Here is a 20,976-nt window from a genome sequence, read left to right as displayed (position 1 = left end):
CAAAATTTCATCAAAGTTCCCCTTTTGGGGCCCCGCCCCTCAGGCCCCAGGGGTCACACCAACTTCATTTATATAAAATATGACCGCCCTCCCCCAATGATGTTTCCAACCAAATTTAGTTGTAATCCACCCAAGGGTAAAGGAGGAGTAGGATTTTATAGCAATATTCACCTAAGTTCCCTTTTCGGCGCCCCGCCCTTCTGGCCCCAGGGGTCAGACCAGCCTCATTTATATAAAATATGATTGCCCTCCCCCAATGATGCTTCAAACCAAATTTGGAAGTAATCCACCCAAGCGTTAAGGAGGAGTAGCGTTTTGAAAGAAAAAGTTTACGGACGGCGCACGGCGGACGGCGCACGGCGGACGACGACGGACGAAGCACGATGACTATAGGTCATCCTGACCCTTTGGGTCAGATGACCTAATAAAAGGTCTATATCGTAACACTTCAGATAAAAGGTCTATATTGTACCTTTAGGTACAGACTCGTAATATTTCAGATAAAAGGTCTATATCGCACCTGTATGTACGGACTTGTAATACTTCAGATAAAAGGTCTATATCGTACCTGTATGTACGGACTCGTAATGTTTCAGATAAAAGGTCTATATTGTACCTGTAGGTAAAAGTTTTTGCGTCCTTGTACTAGCGCCTAGCTGTATTTGAGTCTGTAGGCGAGCAGAGATAAAATCTCTGTGCTGCTGTCCCAGTTGGTTTGATAAAGGAGTTATTTCCCCTTGTACCTTATGCCGTTCCACATGTGAATCAGAATTCCGGAATGTAAAATATCTCTGAAAAAGAGTAATTATGATAATTATGTAGGCTTTGTTTTGTTTTTTGTTTGATGGTCCATCGTAGATTCATTTCTTTAGAAATAATTAACAACAGAAAATGATGTACATCTAACAAATAGGATGTAAAATCATCCTCTCATATCTGATGGTCTGTAACAACATGTAAATAATTACAAGAAATATGTGTAATTATGTCTTGTCTGTCCAGCTTTGTCAATTCCTTTTCTTTTTTACTTTTACCTTGATTTGTATTGAAAGGTATTCTTTGTTACAATCCTTGGTCAGTACGAAAGTTTTAAGCAAAATTCAAAATTGCTATATTACCTGGGTACTGTGGTTTTTCTACATAAATTGTTATACATATTTTGACAGGTATATACGATGTGCATGCCAATTGTATATACAAGTACATCGTTTATTCCTGTCAAAATATGTATCTTACAATAAGCTTTGAGAGCTAAATCATTCAAGGATTCTAATATGCTTGATCAAACTATGAAATTTAACAGGAGGCCCATGGACCTTAAGTTAATTAAACGATCACCTGAGTTTTGAAATATTTCAGTTAATTTAATTTACCATTTTTGGCCCCACCCTTCAGTCTAAGGGGTCAGTCAGGGCCAACATGTACATACCATCAAGCTGTCATCCAATGCTGCTAATTTTAACAAAGCTAGAATGAATTCTAATAGAAATCAAACAAATGATAGTGAAAATTTGATTTCTCTATATAAACTATGGTAAAGTTTACCCCTTCCCCAGGGGGAATCGTGAGACCCAGGGTCTTGAAATTCACAAATTATGTTAAGGACCTTAAGAGTCAAACCTTCCTATCTGTGAAGAGTATAAGATTATACCATATCAGGGAGTTGTGAAGAAAAATTTTGAACCCCAATTTCACCTTTTTTTGCCTGACCCTCAGGCCCCTGGGGGTCGGGACCATATAATTCACAATTTTGGTTGACATTTGGCCACGGAAACTTCCTGCCAAACATTGAATTTGAGTCAGCAGTTTTGGAGAAGAAGTCGAAAATGTAAATTGTTTAGAAATGAAGTTGCTTGAGTGATGAAGAAAGGAGTATATATATGAATGGAACGCTATATCCAGTCCTCCACTTCATCACGGCGGTATCATACCATTAAATGATACTTGTACATTACTAGGTTCGAGGCAGGCCGTCTGTTCTAACAACTTTAAATCATGTTTCTCCTTTTAATAATGTTTCAGACTTGTTGATGATCAAAACCCAATCATCTCTGAAGAGGAAGATGGATTTAAAGGCTTTTAATACCTTTATTTCACATTAAACTGACACTGTTGGTACAAAAATGAGGCCCATTCCTCAAAGTATGGCAGACTTGAAAATACTATTTAATATTTATTTTATAATACATTATTTATTAGCATTATCTAATTTAAAATTTTCAATAGGAAAGCATTATTGGAAAATATTATTACATAGGAAAAGTTAAGGATTTTCCCTTAAGTTGCATGATTCTTAACTCCCATAGAAAAATTTAGTCAAGAGATTTTAGTAGTTGATCATGATGATTATTGATGAAACTGGGGCCATATTTTGATGAATTTCCTATATCTAAATCCAAGGAAGGATTTTATAGACTTTGAATCATCATTTGGTGAGTTAATTAGTGAATCCGGCTAAACTCTGTCTCTATTATCATTATCAACAGGATTCCATTGTAGTCAGTAGTTCACACAGACAAATACATACATTACAATTTTGTCGTTGTTTTACAACTTGAGCATTTTCTCCCTTCGTTGGAGGTTTTGTGCCGCCAAGCTCCATCCAGGGACTGTCACCAGCTGGTGCACACTTACGTTGTCTTCCACCTAAGATGCAACTATAATAATAACCTGCAAAAATAATAATAAATACTGTGTAGATATAATATTATATATGTTTTCATTTATTTTCACCAAAAAGTACAAGTGAAACTTTCCTAGTGGTATAATAATCACTTGACATTTTGCCAACTGACTTTAAACATTAATGTCCCATCCAGACAACTAAACAGTCCTCATTTGCACTCTTCCTTTACAAATGAAACAGATTTTTTCAAAAACTCACAAGCACAGTTTTCAATCACTGTTTGTGTTTAATATAAACATATTTCCAAATAATGTTTCAACAAAACTGAAGAATATCATTCCAAACAGAAACCAGTGATTATTAGTAGCTTGATGACGTACTTTTAAGAACACCATATTTTCTCTCTTTAAATCATTAAGAAGGAGTACACGTTTACAATATCAAGCATGTTTGATTATGTATAAAATAACATTTAATAGAAACAAGACTCTCAATGGGCATGTACTTATCACTAACTTCGCATTAATCTCAGAATATAATAAGGTAAAAATTTGTAGAGTTTTATGAGTTTGGTTTATAAAGTAGAATTTAATTATAGTTAATTATTGTGATGTTGGGTAAAAATAAGAAGTTTTGTTAGCTGAATAAAAAATGTCTGTTGAAAAAAAAAGTCTGATGAAGGTGACAGAAAACATATAAGTCATCAAATCATCACACATAAACATTAATTGGTTGTGAAATGAAAATCCTTACATAAGCTGAAAGTGGCGATTAGGTAGCTCAATTGGTAGAGTATCGGGCTAGTTAGTGTTTAGAGGTCCCGGGTTCGAACCCTGGTCTGGCCGTGCCTTTTTCCTCTCCTATTACATATGGTGCCCAACTAAATACCCACAGAGGTGGTATTTTGACACTTGAGTTTTTTATCAACATTTCTTATTAGTATGAGAATTTTCAAACTTTATGAGTCTTTTCTATTTTGAATCATGTCTTGGAATCAAAATGGCTGACAGAAAGTCATCTCTCATTTTGAGGAAAAAGTAATATCAGACTTTCATAGAACTATCATTTCAAATTGTTGACACCAAAATCCCTGTCAACCAAGATACGTATACATTCGGTGTGCCCAATGAGTGACCAGGGAGTGTCCAGGGACATTTTGTACGCCCAGGAATTCGTTCATTGATGTTTTTAATATTTTTTTCTGTATATCTATATTTATATAGGGTCATTCATGTTGATGTCACACTGGTCAGAACTATAGATTAGGCCACGTCCAATGGTGGTCTTTTAATTATTGGCTTTGGTTAAGTATAAGGTTTATATAGTGAAAAAATACAGGTGAGCTGATAAATACTAATATAAGCTAAGGTTTATATAGTGAAAAAATACAGGTGAGCTGATAAATACTAACATAGTCATAGCAGTGAAAAATGAAAGGCACCACAGGAAAGAGAATAATTCAATCTTCATTTTGGTACATGACATTTAAAATTTGGTAGAAAATTATAAGGAAGAGATTGACTATTAAAGCTGTGATACATGGACAAACCACAAATAAAGTCACAAAGTGGCTAAACTGGACATAGTGACATCAGCATGAATGACCCTATATAAAGACACGTATCACTGGGTGTCCTAGGCTCGGTTATAACCGGAACAAGGACGTTAAGCCCCATCAATCAATCAATCGTATCACTTAGTGTCCTAGGCTCGGTTATAACCGGAACAAGGACGTTAAGCCCCATCAATCAATCAATCGTATCACTGGGTGTCCTAGGCTCGGTTATAACCGGAACAAGGACGTTAAGCCCCATCAATCAATCAATCATATCACTGGGTGTCCTAGGCTCGGTTATAACTGGAACAAGGACGTTAAGCCCCATCAATCAATCAATCGTATCACTGGGATCTAGAGACAATCACTATTTCAAATAAAGATATATCTATTTAATACAGATATCTGAATTAAGTTGATAAAAACCTCATAGTGACATCAGCATGAATGACCCTATATAAAGACACGTATCACTGGGTGTCCTAGGCTCGGTTATAACCGGAACAAGGACGTTAAGCCCCATCAATCAATCAATCGTATCACTGGGTGTCCTAGGCTCGGTTATAACCGGAACAAGGACGTTAAGCCCCATCAATCAATCAATCGTATCACTTAGTGTCCTAGGCTCGGTTATAACCGGAACAAGGACGTTAAGCCCCATCAATCAATCAATCGTATCACTGGGTGTCCTAGGCTCGGTTATAACCGGAACAAGGACGTTAAGCCCCATCAATCAATCAATCGTACCACTGGGTGTCCTAGGCTCGGTTATAACTGGAACAAGGACGTTAAGCCCCATCAATCAATCAATCGTATCACTGGGATCTAGAGACAATCACTATTTCAAATAAAGATATATCTATTTAATACAGATATCTGAATTAAGTTGATAAAAACCTCAATGGCTTGTCAGTAGTAAGTCTATTAAAGGGGATAACTTTTTCATAAATTATATTCAAACGCCTATGACCAGAATATTCAGTATTTAGAGCAAATGTAAGGTAGAATCTAGTAACGTAAAGGAATTGCCTGCAGGCACGTATGCCTGTACACCCGGGCTTCCACATCATTTTGTCAAGAAAACATTTTTTTTCATTAGATGATTTTCAAAGAAATATTGTTTTAATAATATGATATGAAAATGTTGAAATTCCTGTGGATGGTTTCCCATCAAACCTTTACATTGACCTGCAATTAATGTAGGCCTATTCATCGGCGTCTAGATTTTTTGACACTGTATCCGAACGTCTCTAGGTGTCATTAAAAGATGTAACGGACATATACATGTAGAATCTCTACATGTATATGTCCGTTACATCTTCAGCATCATGCGTCGGCTAAAGACATACGAGGACTGATTGATATGTTGTGAGCCTCGTATTGAAGGAGGCATTCAAGTATGTTCTTTTTAAGTTGCACTATTCTCTGACTACATACCGTATTTGCCCTAATAAGGGCGCCCCTACCTTTTTTCAAGGAAATAAATCTTTGACTGAGTGTCAAAATGGTGTTCAAAAGTATTAATTCATGTGAAATATTTTGCTACTTTAGGTGTTCAATTTTCTTCAGCAAATTAAGTAACTGGAACACATGCTTTTGCCACATTTTGTGTATTCCTACAGGCTACAGATGACATGTCAGTGCAAAGAGCACCCAAAACTAAACACACATACAAATAATAACTTACCATCTTTATTTGAAGATAAAGTAAAGACTTCATTCTTGTTGATAAATAACGTTTGTTCAGAACAGAAAGCGTAGTAAAAGACATTGTAAATCAATTATTAGGTCAAACAGAGACCTATATACTAGGGATTCGCAACAAGCTCATTGGCTTACCAAACGTCACCGCCGAGCGGAAGTTCGGGTGATTTATCCCAGAGTGCATTGCTGCTCCTACTGTTTAGACGCCATATTGAAAGTACGCCTGAAACACGGTCAGCTTTATCACAGCTCATAGAAGACTATTGTCCGATAACAAATCACGGGAATCAAACGTAAGTGCATTTTTTTTTATGTAAACTAGTGTTTCAAACGTATTCCGTCGTACTTTATATTCGGAAGACTGCACATGTGACCGTTCAACTTCTTTTCACGGCGATTACCGCGCTGGTTAGCTTATGTCGGGCCGCTTATGTCTGGTGTTAAGGACAGTGCTACATGGTTTCAGTTTAACTCCTTTTTTATTTATTGACCAATTTCAAAATGGTTTTCAAATAATTGTTGCTCGATAGTTACTCTATCGCGTTTAGTCAAATTTGTTGTGTAATTCATTGTGAATATTTAGTTATTGCCCGGTGAAAATTGGTAAACAAAACAAGAGAAAAAGATGGCTGGTATACTTTCGTCTATTTTGTTTTTAACTGGAAGGTGTATATAATTTAAACTATCCATTAATTATATTCAATTCAACTTTAATATCATATTTATGATTAGATTAGTGATTTGATAGCTATAATCTGTAGAATTTTATATAGTATAATCATGACTTCTGTTAACATTGATCTCATGAATAATTAAGCCATTATTGAAAGAAATGCATTAATTGAAACTAATCGAAAAAAGCATAAATCAGTCTAATGTAAATAAAATAAAATATTATACTTTTTGTAAATTATTTAGTGTTTCAAAACAGATATTTGATACAGAATTGCAGGGATTGATCGAGGAATGAGTGTGTTGGAATATAATAGCTATGATATCTTTTGCACATAGCAAAACATTAAATACTGCGGTATATATTTTATTGTATTGTGTGGGAAATTAATAAAATCAAAATGTTATATATTTTTTCCCCATTATGACCGATATATATACCCCCTTACCTTTGAGATATACAGTCAAACCTGTCTATAGCGACCGCCCAAGGGGAGGCAGAAAAATGGTCACTATAGACAGGTTGCCTTTATAGACAGGTCAAAATTATTGCACCAACCAATTTACTTAAACCTGCCATAAATAAATTGTCATTGAACAGGGCATTCAGAAGACCAGTCGGAAGTTAAATAAATGCATAAACTTTATAAATCTGAAGGGTTTAATATTTAATGATTTGTGGACCCAAACACAAAATATAACTCAAAATGGTCTTATGGATAATTTTTTAAAAATATTTTGTTCTGAAATAATGCTATATGTATCTATCAAATTATCTCCCTTTCTTTCATAAATAAAGAAAAAGAATACACAATAATTAATTAATTAATTATATTTGTGTTACTACTAATTATTTTGAGTTATAGTCTTACTTCTTAAAACCAATTTTTTTTTTTTTCTGGCCCAAATTGAAATCCGGATATTTGTGTCAGTTTACGACTTTTTATTAGTATTGACTAATTAAAGATGGCAGCAGTACAAAAGCTAGTACCGACAGCTACGATTAAGAAAGGCATTATTGGCTTTCATGTGAGTAAATCTTGTTGACAGATATGACCAGTGTTTGTTATTGAAGTGATGTATCCTAGCTGTAATCACAAAATTAACTGACCGTGTCAAATGAAGCCACCTGTGCACAGTTGTAATGTAATACCGACACGCATGGTGACCCGACTCCTCTCTTACCGAGCCCCAGGCCAGGGCAGCTACAGTAATTATAGTCTAACAGGTGGTAGGGGTCTTTTGTTTATATACTCAGGCCAGGGTTGTGGTGGTCCTTTGTTTGTATAATCAAGCCAGGGTCGATGTGTCTCAATTTTCCGGGGATTTTATGAGGGATGACTGCCGAGAGCAGAAGATGGCTGACAGAAATCGGTCGCTATAGAAAACAAATTAGCGACCGCCGTTCCGAAATCACCGGTCGTTAGCCACATTAGACAGGTAGTCGCTATACAGAGGGTCGTTATATATTAAAATCTCACGGGGAATCTTAAAACCGGTCGTTATAGACAGGCAGTCGTTATATACAGGGGGTCGTTAGAGCAGGTTTGACTGTACATCAATCAACAGGTGTGTCTCATTGTCAACACATGCCCTGAGGCTGCCCATGTCCATCTCCCCAAAATACTAGAGTTCACTAAAGGCATGCTGTGCAGTATACAATCTAAATATTTACCTGTACTCTGGAAGACAAAAATCCCTCAGGTGTGTCCTCATTTCCTAATTAAACTTAAATGGGTCCATTCATATTTAGATATATATGTTTTTAGGTTAATTTTGAATGTACGAATCTGTTTAATCAACATTTGGGGTATATGAATTTACTGCAGGGTATTTGAAATTTGAATGTTTCAAATTTAAATCTTATAGAAGCTTCTCTGTCTATTCTATACCATAATGTATCAATACTTATTAAACTTGATTTTTTTTTCAGAATGCCAAAGAAGAAAAGATCTACCATTGGTACATGACCTAAGTACTATCAAAGTTTTCAATACTAAATAATAAAATATTATCAATCATCAAACATGACAGTGTTTTTTTTTTTTTTTTTTTTTCATTTTACTTAAGACTTTTGCTATAGCATTTGTCTAATAAACAAGAAATATCTCTAAAAAAAAAGATAAAAGGCATAGTTTTAATGCTGGTTTTTATACTGTAAAACTGCTGGTGAAATAAATCAACGAATCACTGGTCTAGTGGTGGGTGCAGATGAGCTCTAAGGCCTATAGGTATACAAGATATATAACATTAAACAACTACAGATGTGTACAGGAGAGTGTTACATAAACTGTACATGTACATGAAAACTGTTCAATATAAAATTATCTACACTAATAAATTTTGTCTTTTGCAAGCCAAGTATAGATAATAACCTAAATTTGACAACTCTCTAACATTATTAACAGATAATAGTTGGATTAATTTAAAAACAGAATGTCTTTTGTAGTAATATTGTTTTATACATTTTACCCTCAGACCTGTATATAATGGACATATCAAAATAAAATGAAACTCGCCCTCGATGTCACCCAAATCACAATTGTTACAGGTTCTATTTCTTTGGGTAATATTATTATGTCTATCTATTTCTATATTTAATTTGTGTGAGGATGCTCCACATACATTTATATTTAGTTTCTATAGGTTTAAAACTGTACACAGTGGCTATCTATCAGATATCGATATATAATATACCTTTCGACGAACTAGATATCTGTTAACATGTTTTGTTTTGAAACATCGGTCAATCTCTGCTCAATGCTTTTAAAAGCATAGTCTACTGGTGAATAAGAATAAAACATGTAATCAATACCTAAAGCAGCAAATTCATTCTTAATGTCACATATCCACACATCATTCTCATTTACCATTTCATCAAGACATGTTTTCAATACCAGATTATCCGACTGTTTCACCAATATTTGAACACTCTTAATTTTCTCATAATAGTTAATGGTAATCTACTCAATTCACAGTAAACGAAGTCATTGCAAGTTGATTTAGGCACCTTATTAAGTTAAGTATTTTTTTTACAGAATTTCTAATGTACGCTTTCGACATCCGGTGTTTTATGAAATCCCCATATTTCCGATGCATAACGTAAAATACTATTTACATACGAATCAAAATTAGAACATTAAGTTTCTACATTCAAGCTATGATTTCTGAGAGAAGTCAGAGAAAATAAAGCTTTTCTGCCTTGTTCTGCAAAATGTTTTTGTGTTTTGTAAAACTTCCCATTGTAGTTGAACAGCATACCCAATAATTCAAAACTGTCAACAATTTCTATATTGTCATTATTATATTTCCATGGCTCATTATTTCTTATTTGTCCACAATTTCTAAACACCATGATTTTAGTTATATCAACATTGACCTCCAGATTCCATTTTATGGTATATGCATATAAAGAATCCAACATAATTTGTAAATCTTCTGGGCAGTTAACAAATAAAGCCATGTCGTCGGTATATATACATTAGCAAGAAAAGATCAAGCATCTGTAATTCAATACTTGGACAGTTGTCATTAATAAAGTGTATTTAGATACAAAGAAAATAACAGGTGATTATATTTCCCCTTGTGAGAGTCCGGTATAATTAGGGAAGCACTGACTGAAGTCAGTATCACTATCGAAAATATAAGAATCGTCGTCAGTATATTTCTCTATACATCTAAATTTAGATCATCGGCTAATGGCAGAAAATCGAACGACATTTATATGAATCTTTAACGGAAAATGGTGCTTTTTTCGGCGGACACTACTTAAATATCGTTGTTCACATCTGCCGATATACATTACAGTGAATAGGTATAACTATCGCCAGTGTGAAGTTATCTCAGACAGACGGTCATCCGTCGCCATCTCTTGGCACGGCACATGTCACTAATATAAACAACTCCGATATCCACCTATTGCGCAGCCGCAGCGCTTGGTCTCGCTAGATCTCGTGCTAAATATACTTCCGGTCATGAGTACAAAAGGTGAGGTCGTGACTCTGCGAGAAAAGCGGTTGTTGCGAGTCCCTAGTATATAGGTCTCTGGGTCAAAGAAAACGATGTCTGATATGATCTGGGAAATCACCTGTTTCTATAAATAGAACACAAAAGAGTTCCATTTGAACATAAATGGTGGAACACACGTTCTCTGGTCTAAAGATCAGCTGGCATGGTTTACAAGTTTACAGGAGTATTCAAGTGATGTTTAAGCTTAATATATGATAATGAATAGATATCTTCATCTGGAATATTTTTATGACTGAATATTTTACCGTTTCCACAACCTTGGGTATTCTGCTATAAGGTATAGTCTGTTTCATAAAACTTCAGAATAACTAATCTTAATAAGGGCGCCCCCACTGTCAATTACCCGCGCCCCGCGCCCTTATTAGGTCAAATACGGTATGTATATAGGGCCGTGTACTCCAGGACTAGTCTCATGTGGTTAGTTTATATTGACGAGGTACTAAAGTAAACAAGACAAGTGCCTTTTGCAAAATGGACAAAATTGGTGAAAGAGCAGTGATCCAATATTTGCATAAAAATGGTTTAACACCCAAGGATATCCATAATGATATGGTAGCAACAATAGGGAAAGATGCCCCTTCATATGCTTCAGTGAAAAGGTGGGAGGTGGAAGCCGACCGAAAAAAAAAAAGAGTATCTACTATAAACTACTTTTTTTATAGTAGATTCTCTTATTTTTTCTATGGTATTATATCTCAGTTTACTGTCAGAACTTCAGACGCCTGTGCTGAGATCAACTATCGACGGAGAACGAATGCCTCTCTGACACTGTTACACCTGTGTTGCGATTTTGTAGATTAAGACATGATTTATGTTACTCCTATACGTATATGAGGTCTTATTCCACCTGAACAGCCTGTCAAAAGTTTCCTGTCGAGTAAACCTCTAATATTATTAGAGTAGATTTATGTATGATTTATCACCTAAATATGTACACGATATATATTTTCAATCAACATCATTACATATACTCCAATAATATTAGAGGTTTACACGACAGGAAACTTTTGACAGGCTGTCATGTAACCTCTAAGCTTAATCACCACCGCACATTACTCCTATAACATAAGAGGCCGCTGGTCGGCTCTTTTTCTATCGGATATTATTTTGCCGACTGCGACCTCTTATTTCCGAAGCACTAATTCTTTGATGCAGTTTCCGCCCGAAATCCGGGCGGAACTAAATATGCTTGAAAAAAACTCTTAATAGGTTGACAGGTCATTACAACGATGTCTACGTATCATGTATGCAATATTTATCCCATATGTATGTCACAGACAACAAGGGCCCAATGGGCCCAAATCGCTCACCTGCAATGCAGTGATCTTTTCATATATGGATCCTGCAGTTATTTGAAAGCATGCTACAGGACCAATATGTCTCTCTGCACTTTGGCTTTTCACTAAAAGTCATTTAAAGATTTAAGCATACTTGATCGACGTGACCTTGAATGTGAGTCAAGGTCATTCATTTGAACAAACTTGGTAGCCCTTTACCACAGCATGCTACAGTCCCAATATCAACTCCCTGGGACTCTTGGTTATTGAGAAGAAGTCGTTTAAAGATTTTAGCCTTTTGACTCCTGTGACCTTGAATGAAAGTCAAGGTCATTCATTTGAACAAACTTGGTAGCCCTTCACCCCAGCATGCTACAGGCCAAATATTAGGTCTCTGGGACTGTTGGTTATCGAGAAGAAGTCGTTTAAAGATTTTAGCCTTTTTGGCCCCTGTGACCTTGAATGAAGGTCAAGGCCATTCATTTGAACAAAGTAGGTAGCCCTTCATTCCAGTATGCTACAGACCCAATATCAACTCCCTGGGACTGTTGGTTATTGAGAAGGAGTCGTTTGAAGATTTTAGTCTTTTTGACTCCTGTGACCTTGAATGAAGGTCAAGGTCATTCATTTGAACAAACTTGGTAGCCCTTCAGTCCAGCATGCTACAGACCCAATATCAACTCCCTGGGACTCTTGGTTATTGAGAAGAAGTTGTTTAAAGATTTTAGCCTTTTTGACCTCTGTGACCTTGAATGAAGGTCAAGGTCATTCATTTGAACAAACTTGGTAGCCCTTTACCCCAGCATGCTACAGACCCAATATCAACTCCTTGAGACTCTTGGTTATTGAGAAGAAGTCGTTTAAAGATTTTAGCCTTTTTGACTCCTGTGACCTTGAATGAAAGTCAAGGTCATTCATTTGAACAAACTTGGTAGCCCTTCACCCCAGCATGCTACAGGCCAAATATTAGGTCTCTGGGACTCTTGGTTATTGAGAAGAAGTCGTTTAAAGATTTTAGCCTTTTGACTCCTGTGACCTTGAATGAAAGTCAAGGTCATTCATTTGAACAAACTTGGTAGCCCTTCACCCCAGCATGCTACAGGCCAAATATTAGGTCTCTGGGACTGTTGGTTATCGAGAAGAAGTCGTTTAAAGATTTTAGCCTTTTTGGCCCCTGTGACCTTGAATGAAGGTCAAGGCCATTCATTTGAACAAAGTAGGTAGCCCTTCATTCCAGTATGCTACAGACCGAATATCAACTCCCTGGGACTGTTGGTTATTGAGAAGAAGTCGTTTGAAGATTTTAGTCTTTTTGACTCCTGTGACCTTGAATGAAGGTCAAGGTCATTCATTTGAACAAACTTGGTAGCCCTTCAGTCCAGCATGCTACAGACCCAATATCAACTCCCTGGGACTCTTGGTTATTGAGAAGAAGTTGTTTAAAGATTTTAGCCTTTTTGACCCCTGTGACCTTGAATGAAGGTCAAGGTCATTCATTTGAACAAACTTGGTAGCCCTTCACCCCAGCATGCTACAGACCCAATATCAAGTCCCTGGGACTCTTGGTTATTGAGAAGAAGTCGTTTAAAGATTTTAGCCTTTTTGACTCCTGTGACCTTGAATGAAGGTCAAGGTCATTCATTTGAACAAACTTGGTAGCCCTTCACCCCAGCATGCTACAGACCCAATATCAAGTCCCTGGGTCTTTTGGCTATTTAGAAGAAGTCGTCTAATTTTTTTTAGCATATTTGACTCCTGTGACCTTGAATGAAAGTCAAGGTCATTCATTTGAACAAACTTGGTAGCCCTTTACCCCAGCATGCTACAGACCCAATATCAACTCCCTGGGACTCTTGGTTATTAAGAAGAAGTCGTTTAAAGATTTTAGCCTTTTTGACTCCTGTGACCTTGAATGAAGGTCAAGGTCATTCATTTGAACAAACTTGGTAGCCCTTCACCCCAGCATGCTACAGACCCAATATCAAGGTCCCTGGGACTCTTGGTTATTCGAGAAGAAGTCGTTTAAAGATTTTAGCCTTTTTGACTCCTGTGACCTTGAATGAAGGTCAAGGTCATTCATTTGAACAAACTTGGTAGCCCTTCACCCCAGCATGCTACAGACCCAATATCAAGTCCCTGGGACTCTTGGTTATTGAGAAGAAGTCGTTTAAAGATTTTAGCCTTTTTGACTCCTGTGACCTTGAATGAAGGTCAAGGTCATTCATTTGAACAAACTTGGTAGCCCTTCACCCCAGCATGCTACAGGACCCAATATCAAGTCCCTGGGACTCTTTGGCTATTTAGAAGAAGTCGTCTAATTTTTTTTAGCATATTTGACTCCTGTGACCTTGAATGAAAGTCAAGGTCATTCATTTGAACAAACTTGGTAGCCCTTTACCCCAGCATGCTACAGACCCAATATCAACTCCCTGGGACTCTTGGTTATTGAGAAGAAGTTGTTTAAAGATTTTAGCCTTTTTGACCCCTGTGACCTTGAATGAAGGTCAACGTTATTCATTTGAACAAACTTGGTAGCCCTTCACCCCAGCATGCTACAGGCCCAATATTAGGTCTCTAGGCCTTTTGGTTATTGAGAAGAAGTTGCTTGAATGGAAAGTTGACGCCGGACGGACGGCCGGACGGACGACGGACGGACGACGGACGCCGCGCCACGGCATAAGCTCACTTGCCCTTCGGGCAGGTGAGCTAAATATATAGTATAATACGGTGTATAACACACAAAATACATGCCCATGTCGTTGTAGCACTTTTCTAGTCGTTTTTAATAATGGCTGCCTAATGGTTGATACAAAATAGGTGTCGTTATTTCAAACGGAACGAAATGATACTGACTTTGTTGTATTCCGCTTGTAGGACAGAGGTTGTAATCCATTTTTGTTTTAACCGGCAAATCACGTGGTATATCTACTATCACTACCGACAGTATTGTCTGCTTGAGCTCTGCTCCGCTTCGGAAGAAGAAAACTTCATAATTTGTGTTTTTTTACGAAATTATTCTCATTTAATCATTCGATTATGGAAAGAAATATATATTGGACCCTGTGGATCATTTAAATGTAAGTTGACACGCTATATTTTTTCAATATACGAACTTTGAAAATTTCATCGTCAGCATCGGGAAAATCAGCTATGGGCAGTTAGAGGTTACACGGCGCCTGTCAAAAGTATCTCGCCGTGTAAAACCTCTAACATTGTTGGAGTACACCGCACATAAAACCTGTTGCTGTGACCCACCTAATTAAAGTCGTTTAAAAGTTATCTTTACTCACATTTCATATGATCTGACCTACCTTATTCTATTTATCTATCATAAATACACAAAGTCACACAACGTGTGTCTATATCTATATCAAAGATCAGTGATTATTAGCCTCTTTTGTCGTTTAAGCGTAGGTCCCATTTGTATATACCGCCATACTTGTTTTGATTGTGACCTCTCGAGGTTATTTCCGGTTTATCCAAATATGGAGTTGAAATAGACAAAACAAACGAAACGCTGTGAAAATGTTACGCTACGTTTTCCTTTTTATTTGCATTCCGTATTTTATAATAACCGGAACAGCAAAGTTGTTTTAGTGACCCAGTAGGTTGCAAGTGAATTATTGTGGATATAGTTATATTTAAGAGGTGTCCATCAACAGTTTGTGCATAAATGGATTGATACTTCATCAACAAGTAAGCGTACACATATTTGTTAACGTGAATTATCGTTTTAGATGGTTTATGACACTTTTTCGTCGCGCCCTAGAATCAGGGCGCTGGCAGCTACAAGAAAAACACGCTGAGGGGATATGAGGTCGCAATATCCACCAATGTAATCAGGTGGAATAAGACCTCATATACGTATAGGAGTACATTACATAATGTACAATGTATTACAGATTATAAGTCATGACTTTCATGGTAGATGTTTTGTGCTAATATGTTTCTCGTAAAATATGCTAATCAACTTTGTCTATCTAGAAATACCAATTGTCTATCTAAACAAGAGGCCCAGGGGCCTTAACAGTCATCTGACTCTAAATTAAAACCCTTATATTATTGTAGTATGCATTCTCTGTAGCAAGTATATAGTGGCACTGTTGGCCATGGTGGCCATCTTGGACCGACCCAATCAATAATAACACTTGGTCTGGACCATCTAAGGATCATTTCTGGTAAGTTAGAGCTGAATCCCACCAGTGGAATTTGAGAAGAAGTTTGAAATAGGTGTTGTTCAGGAAAACCATGATTGCGCAATCATGTTACAAAATGGCCGCCATTGCTGCCATGCCAAAGTTTTTACAAGGCCGAAAAAATAGCAACACTTTGTTGGCACTCCTTCCTTAACATCCTCACCAATTTCAAGCTCAATGGCACCAGTGGAACTGGAGAAGAAGTTTAAAATGTGTTTTTTAAGATGGCGGATATGGCGGCCATCTTGCATTTCAGACCAATCTAAAAAATAACAACACTTAGTCGTGATCATCTCAGGAACATTTCAGGCAAGTTTCAGCCCAACAGCACTGGTGGAACTTGAGAAGAAGTTTAAAATGTGTTTTCAAAATGGCGGCTATGGGGGCCATCTTGGATTTCGGACCGACCCGAAAAATAACAACACTTGGTCGGGATCATATCAGGATCATTTCAGGCAAGTTTCAGCTCAATAGCACTGCTGGAACTTGGGAAGAAGTTTAAAATGTGTTTTTCAAGATGGCGCCTATGGCGGCCATCTTGGATTTCGGACCGACCCGAAAAATAACAACACTTGGTCGGGATCATCTCAGGATCATTTCTGGCAAGTTTCAGCCCAACAGCCCTGGTGGAACTTGAGAAGAAGTTTAAAATAAGTTTTTCAAGATGGCGGCTATGGCGGCCATCTTGGATTTCGGACCGACCCGAAAAATAACAACACTTGGTCGTGATCATCTCAGGATCATTTCAGGCCAGTTTCAGCTCAATAGCACTGGTGGAACCTGAGAAGAAGTTTAAAATGTTTTTTACAAGATGGCGGCTATGGCGGCCATCTTGGATTTTGGACCGACCCGAAAAATAACAACACTTGGTCGGGATCATATCAGGATCATTTCAGGCAAGTTTCAGCTCAATAGCACTGCTGGAACTTGAGAAGAAGTTTAAAATGTGTTTTTTCAAGATGGCGGCTATGGCGGCCATCTTGGACTTCAGACCGACCCGAAAAATAACAACACTTGGTCGGGATCATCTCAGGATCATTTCTGGCAAGTTTCAGCCCAACAGCCCTGGTGGAACTTGAGAAGAAGTTTAAAATAAGTTTTTCAAGATGGCGGCTATGGCGGCCATCTTGGATTTCGGACGGACCCAAAAAATAACAACACTTGGTCGGGATCATATCAGGATCATTTCAGGCCAGTTTCAGCTCAATAGCACTGGTGGAACCTGAAAAGAAGTTTAAAATGTGTTTTTCAAGATGGCGGCTATGGCGGCCATCTTGGATTTTGGACCGACCCGAAAAATAACAACTCTTGGTCGGGATCATCTCAGGATCATTTCAGGCAAGTTTCAGCTCAAAAGCACTGGTGGAACTTGAGAAGAAGTTTAAAATGTGTTGTTCAAGATGGCGGCTATGGTGGCCATCTTGGATTTTGGACCGGCCCGAAAAATAACAACACTTGGTCGGGATCATATCAGGATCATTTCAGGCAAGTTTCATCTCAATAGCACCAGTGGAACTTGAGAAGAAGTTTAAAATGTGTTTTTCAAGATGGCGGCTATGGCGGCCATCTTGGATTTCGGACCGACCCGAAAAATAACAACACTTGGTCGGGATCATCTCAGGATCATTTCAGGCAAGTTTCAGCTCAATAGCACTGGTGGAACTTGAGAAGAAGTTTAAAATGTGTTTTTCAAGATGGCGGCTATGGCGGCCATCTTGGATTTTGGACCGACCCGAAAAATAACAACACTTGGTCGGGATCATCTCAGGATCATTTCTGGCAAGTTTCAGCCCAACAGCCCTGGTGGAACTTGAGAAGAAGTTTAAAATAAGTTTTTCAAGATGGCGGCTATGGCGGCCATCTTGGATTTCGGACGGACCCAAAAAATAACAACACTTGGTCGGGATCATATCAGGATCATTTCAGGCCAGTTTCAGCTCAATAGCACTGGTGGAACCTGAAAAGAAGTTTAAAATGTGTTTTTCAAGATGGCGGCTATGGCGGCCATCTTGGATTTTGGACCGACCCGAAAAATAACAACACTTGGTCGGGATCATCTCAGGATCATTTCAGGCAAGTTTCAGCTCAAAAGCACTGGTGGAACTTGAGAAGAAGTTTAAAATGTGTTTTTCAAGATGGCGGCTATGGCTGCCATCTTGGATTTTGGACCGACCCGAAAAATAACAACACTTGGTCGGGATCATCTCAGGATCATTTCAGGCAAGTTTCAGCTCAATAGCACTGGTGGAACTTGAGAAGAAGTTTAAAATGTGTTTTTCAAGATGGCGGCTATGGCGGCCATCTTGGATTTTGGACTGACCCGAAAAATAACAACACTTGGTCGGGATCATCTCAGGATCATTTCTGGCAAGTTTCAGCCCAACAGCACTGGTGGAACTTGAGAAGAAGTTTAAAATGTGTTTTCAAAATGGCGGCTATGGCGGCCATCTTGGATTTCGGACTGACCCGAAAAATAACAACACTTGGTCAGGACCATCTATGGATCATTTCAGGCAAGTTTCAGCTTAATCCCACTGGTGGAACTTGAGAAGAAGATTGAAATGTGAAAAGTTTACGGACGGCGGACGACGACGGACGAAGCATGATGGCTATAGGTCATCCTGACCCTTCGGGTCAGATGACCTAAACAAGAGGCCCATGGGCCTTAACGGTCATCTGACAAACACTTACACTCACAGCAGGGACACACACCCCAATCCAGCATTATTACCATAAATTATTTATCGCAGCCAGTTATGTTTTAGATCAAATTTGGTTTTTATCCATTTAGCTTGTCCAGGAAGAGCAGCATCATAAAGCAAAATTTTAGCCAAGTTCCCATTTTTGGGGCATGCCCCTCTGTCCCAATGGGTCAGACAAGACTCATTTATATCAATTAGGATTGCCTTTCCCCAATGATGTTTCATACTAAATATGGTTGTAATCAATTCAGGCATTAAGGAGGAATTGCATTTTTAAGAAATGTTTAACCTTAGCGCTCCTTTTGCCCCATCTTTTTTTCCCCAGGGGTCAAACCTGTCTCATTAAAAAATATGATTGCCGTCACCTTATGTTTCACATCAAATTTGGTTGTAATCCACCAAAAGGTTAGGGAGGATTAGGATTTAACAGCAAATATTCACCAAAGTTCCCCTTTTGGGGCCCTGCCCCTCAGGCCCCATCGGTCACACTAGCCTCGTTTATATAAAATATGACCACCCTTCCCAAAGGATGTTTCACACCATATTTCGTATTAATCCACCCAAGGGTTAGAGAGAAGTAGGATTTATAGCAAAAATTCACCAAAGTTCCCCTTTTGGGGCCCCGCCCCTCTGGCCCTAGGGGTCAAACCAGCCTCATTTATATAAAATATGACCACCCTCCTCCAATGATGTTTCACACCAAATTTGGTAATAATTCACTATGGGTGTTAGGAGGAGTAGGATTTTATAGCAAAATTTCATCAAAGTTCCCCTTTTGGGGCCCTGCCCCTCTGGCCCCAGGGGCCACACCAGCCTCATTTATATAAAATATGACCACCCTCCACCAATGATGTTTCACACAATATCTGGTTGAAATCCACCAAAGGGTTAAGGACGAGTAGGATTTTATAGCAAAATTTCATCAAAGTTCCCTTTTTTGGGCCAGTCACTCTGGCCCCGGGGCTCACACCAGCCTCATTTATATAAAATATGACAACCCTCCCCCAATGATGTTTCACAACATATCTGGTTGAAATCTACTAAAGGGTTAAGGAGGAGTAGGATTTTATAGCAAAATTTCATCAAAGTTCCCCTTTTGGGGCCCCACCCCTCAGGCCCCAGGGGTCACACTAGCCTCATTTATATAAAATATGACCGCCCTCCCCAAATGATGTTTCACAACATATCTGGTTGAAATCCACTAAAGGGTTAAGGAGGAGTAGGATTTTATAGCAAAATTTCATCAAAGTTCCCCATTTGGGGCCCCGCCCCTCAGGCCCTAGTGGTCACACCAGCCTCATTTATATAAAATATGACCGCCCTCCCCAAATGATGTTTCACAACATATCTGGTTGAAATCCACTAAAGGGTTAAGGAGGAGTAGGATTTTATAGCAAAATTTCATCAAAGTTCCCCTTTTGGGGCCCCGCCCCTCAGGCCCCAGGGGTCACACCAACTTCATTTATATAAAATATGACCGCCCTCCCCCAATGATGTTTCACACCAAATTTAGTTGTAATCCACCCAAGGGTAAAGGAGGAGTAGGATTTTATAGCAATATTCACCTAAGTTCCCTTTTTGGGGCCCCGCCCTTCTGGCCCCAGGGGTCAGACCAGCCTCATTTATATAAAATATGATTGCCCTCCCCCAATGATGCTTCAAACCAAATTTGAAAGTAATCCACCCAAGCGTTAAGGAGGAGTAGCGTTTTGAAAGAAAAAGTTTACGGACGGCGCACGGCGCACGGCGGACGGCGGACGGCGCACGGCGGACGACGACGGACGAAGCACGATGACTATAGGTCATCCTGACCCTTTGGGTCAGATGACCTAAAAACCTACGTCCTTCCGTCAGCCTTTTTGTCCAACCGGGCTTCCACTTTCATTTTAGGTTATGCGCCTGGCCTGTTTCATATATATCGCTACGTAAAATATGATTATTAGATTTCTACCTGGAGTTAACGGATTCTCTGGAACATCCATGCTTCGTTCTGATTCCATAACATAACGAGTACTGAAATAAAGCTAAGAACTCAATTCCGTGTCGTTGTCGTATACGCAATAGGCCCACACGACGGGAGATTCCCGATGGCCAAAAATCCAATCCAGCTATGGTCTCACTAATTACCGACAATAGCCGACAAGAAGTTAGAATTACCGACAAGAAGTTAGAATTACCGACAAGAAGCCGACAAGAAAGAAAATGAGAAATAAAC

At 38.4% G+C, this 20,976-nt stretch overlaps 1 protein-coding gene across 1 annotated transcript; it reads right to left on the bottom strand.

Moving 5' to 3' along the window:
* Nucleotides 1-605: 605 nt before the first annotated feature.
* LOC117345432 lies at nucleotides 606-20,909 on the bottom strand. Its single transcript, XM_033908517.1, has 3 exons — nucleotides 20,713-20,909; nucleotides 2,528-2,670; nucleotides 606-791 (listed from the first exon to the last, which is right to left on the bottom strand). The coding sequence occupies exons 1-3, from the start codon at nucleotides 20,759-20,761 to the stop codon at nucleotides 606-608; spliced, it is 378 nt and encodes a 125-aa protein (XP_033764408.1). The 5' UTR covers nucleotides 20,762-20,909.
* Between the last annotated feature and the right edge of the window lie 67 nt (nucleotides 20,910-20,976).

Source organism: Pecten maximus, chromosome 16 (genome assembly GCF_902652985.1).
Source record: "Pecten maximus chromosome 16, xPecMax1.1, whole genome shotgun sequence".
Lineage (NCBI taxonomy): Eukaryota > Metazoa > Mollusca > Bivalvia > Pectinida > Pectinidae > Pecten > Pecten maximus.
Note: the sequence above shows the minus strand (reverse complement) of the source record. Positions and strands in the feature narration are given on the sequence as shown.

What these genes read in the sequence shown, in the direction of transcription:
- LOC117345432 (XM_033908517.1), bottom strand. Translation starts at nt 20,761, where the DNA reads ATGGAATCAGAACGAAGCATGGATGTTCCAGAGAATCCGTTAACTCCA. An exon ending in AGAGAATCCGTTAACTCCAG is followed by an intron (nt 2,671 to 20,712) that starts GTAGAAATCTAA and finishes TTATTTTTGCAG; the next exon opens with GTTATTATTATAGTTGCATC. An exon ending in AACAACGACAAAATTGTAAT is followed by an intron (nt 792 to 2,527) that starts GTATGTATTTGT and finishes ACTCTTTTTCAG; the next exon opens with AGATATTTTACATTCCGGAA.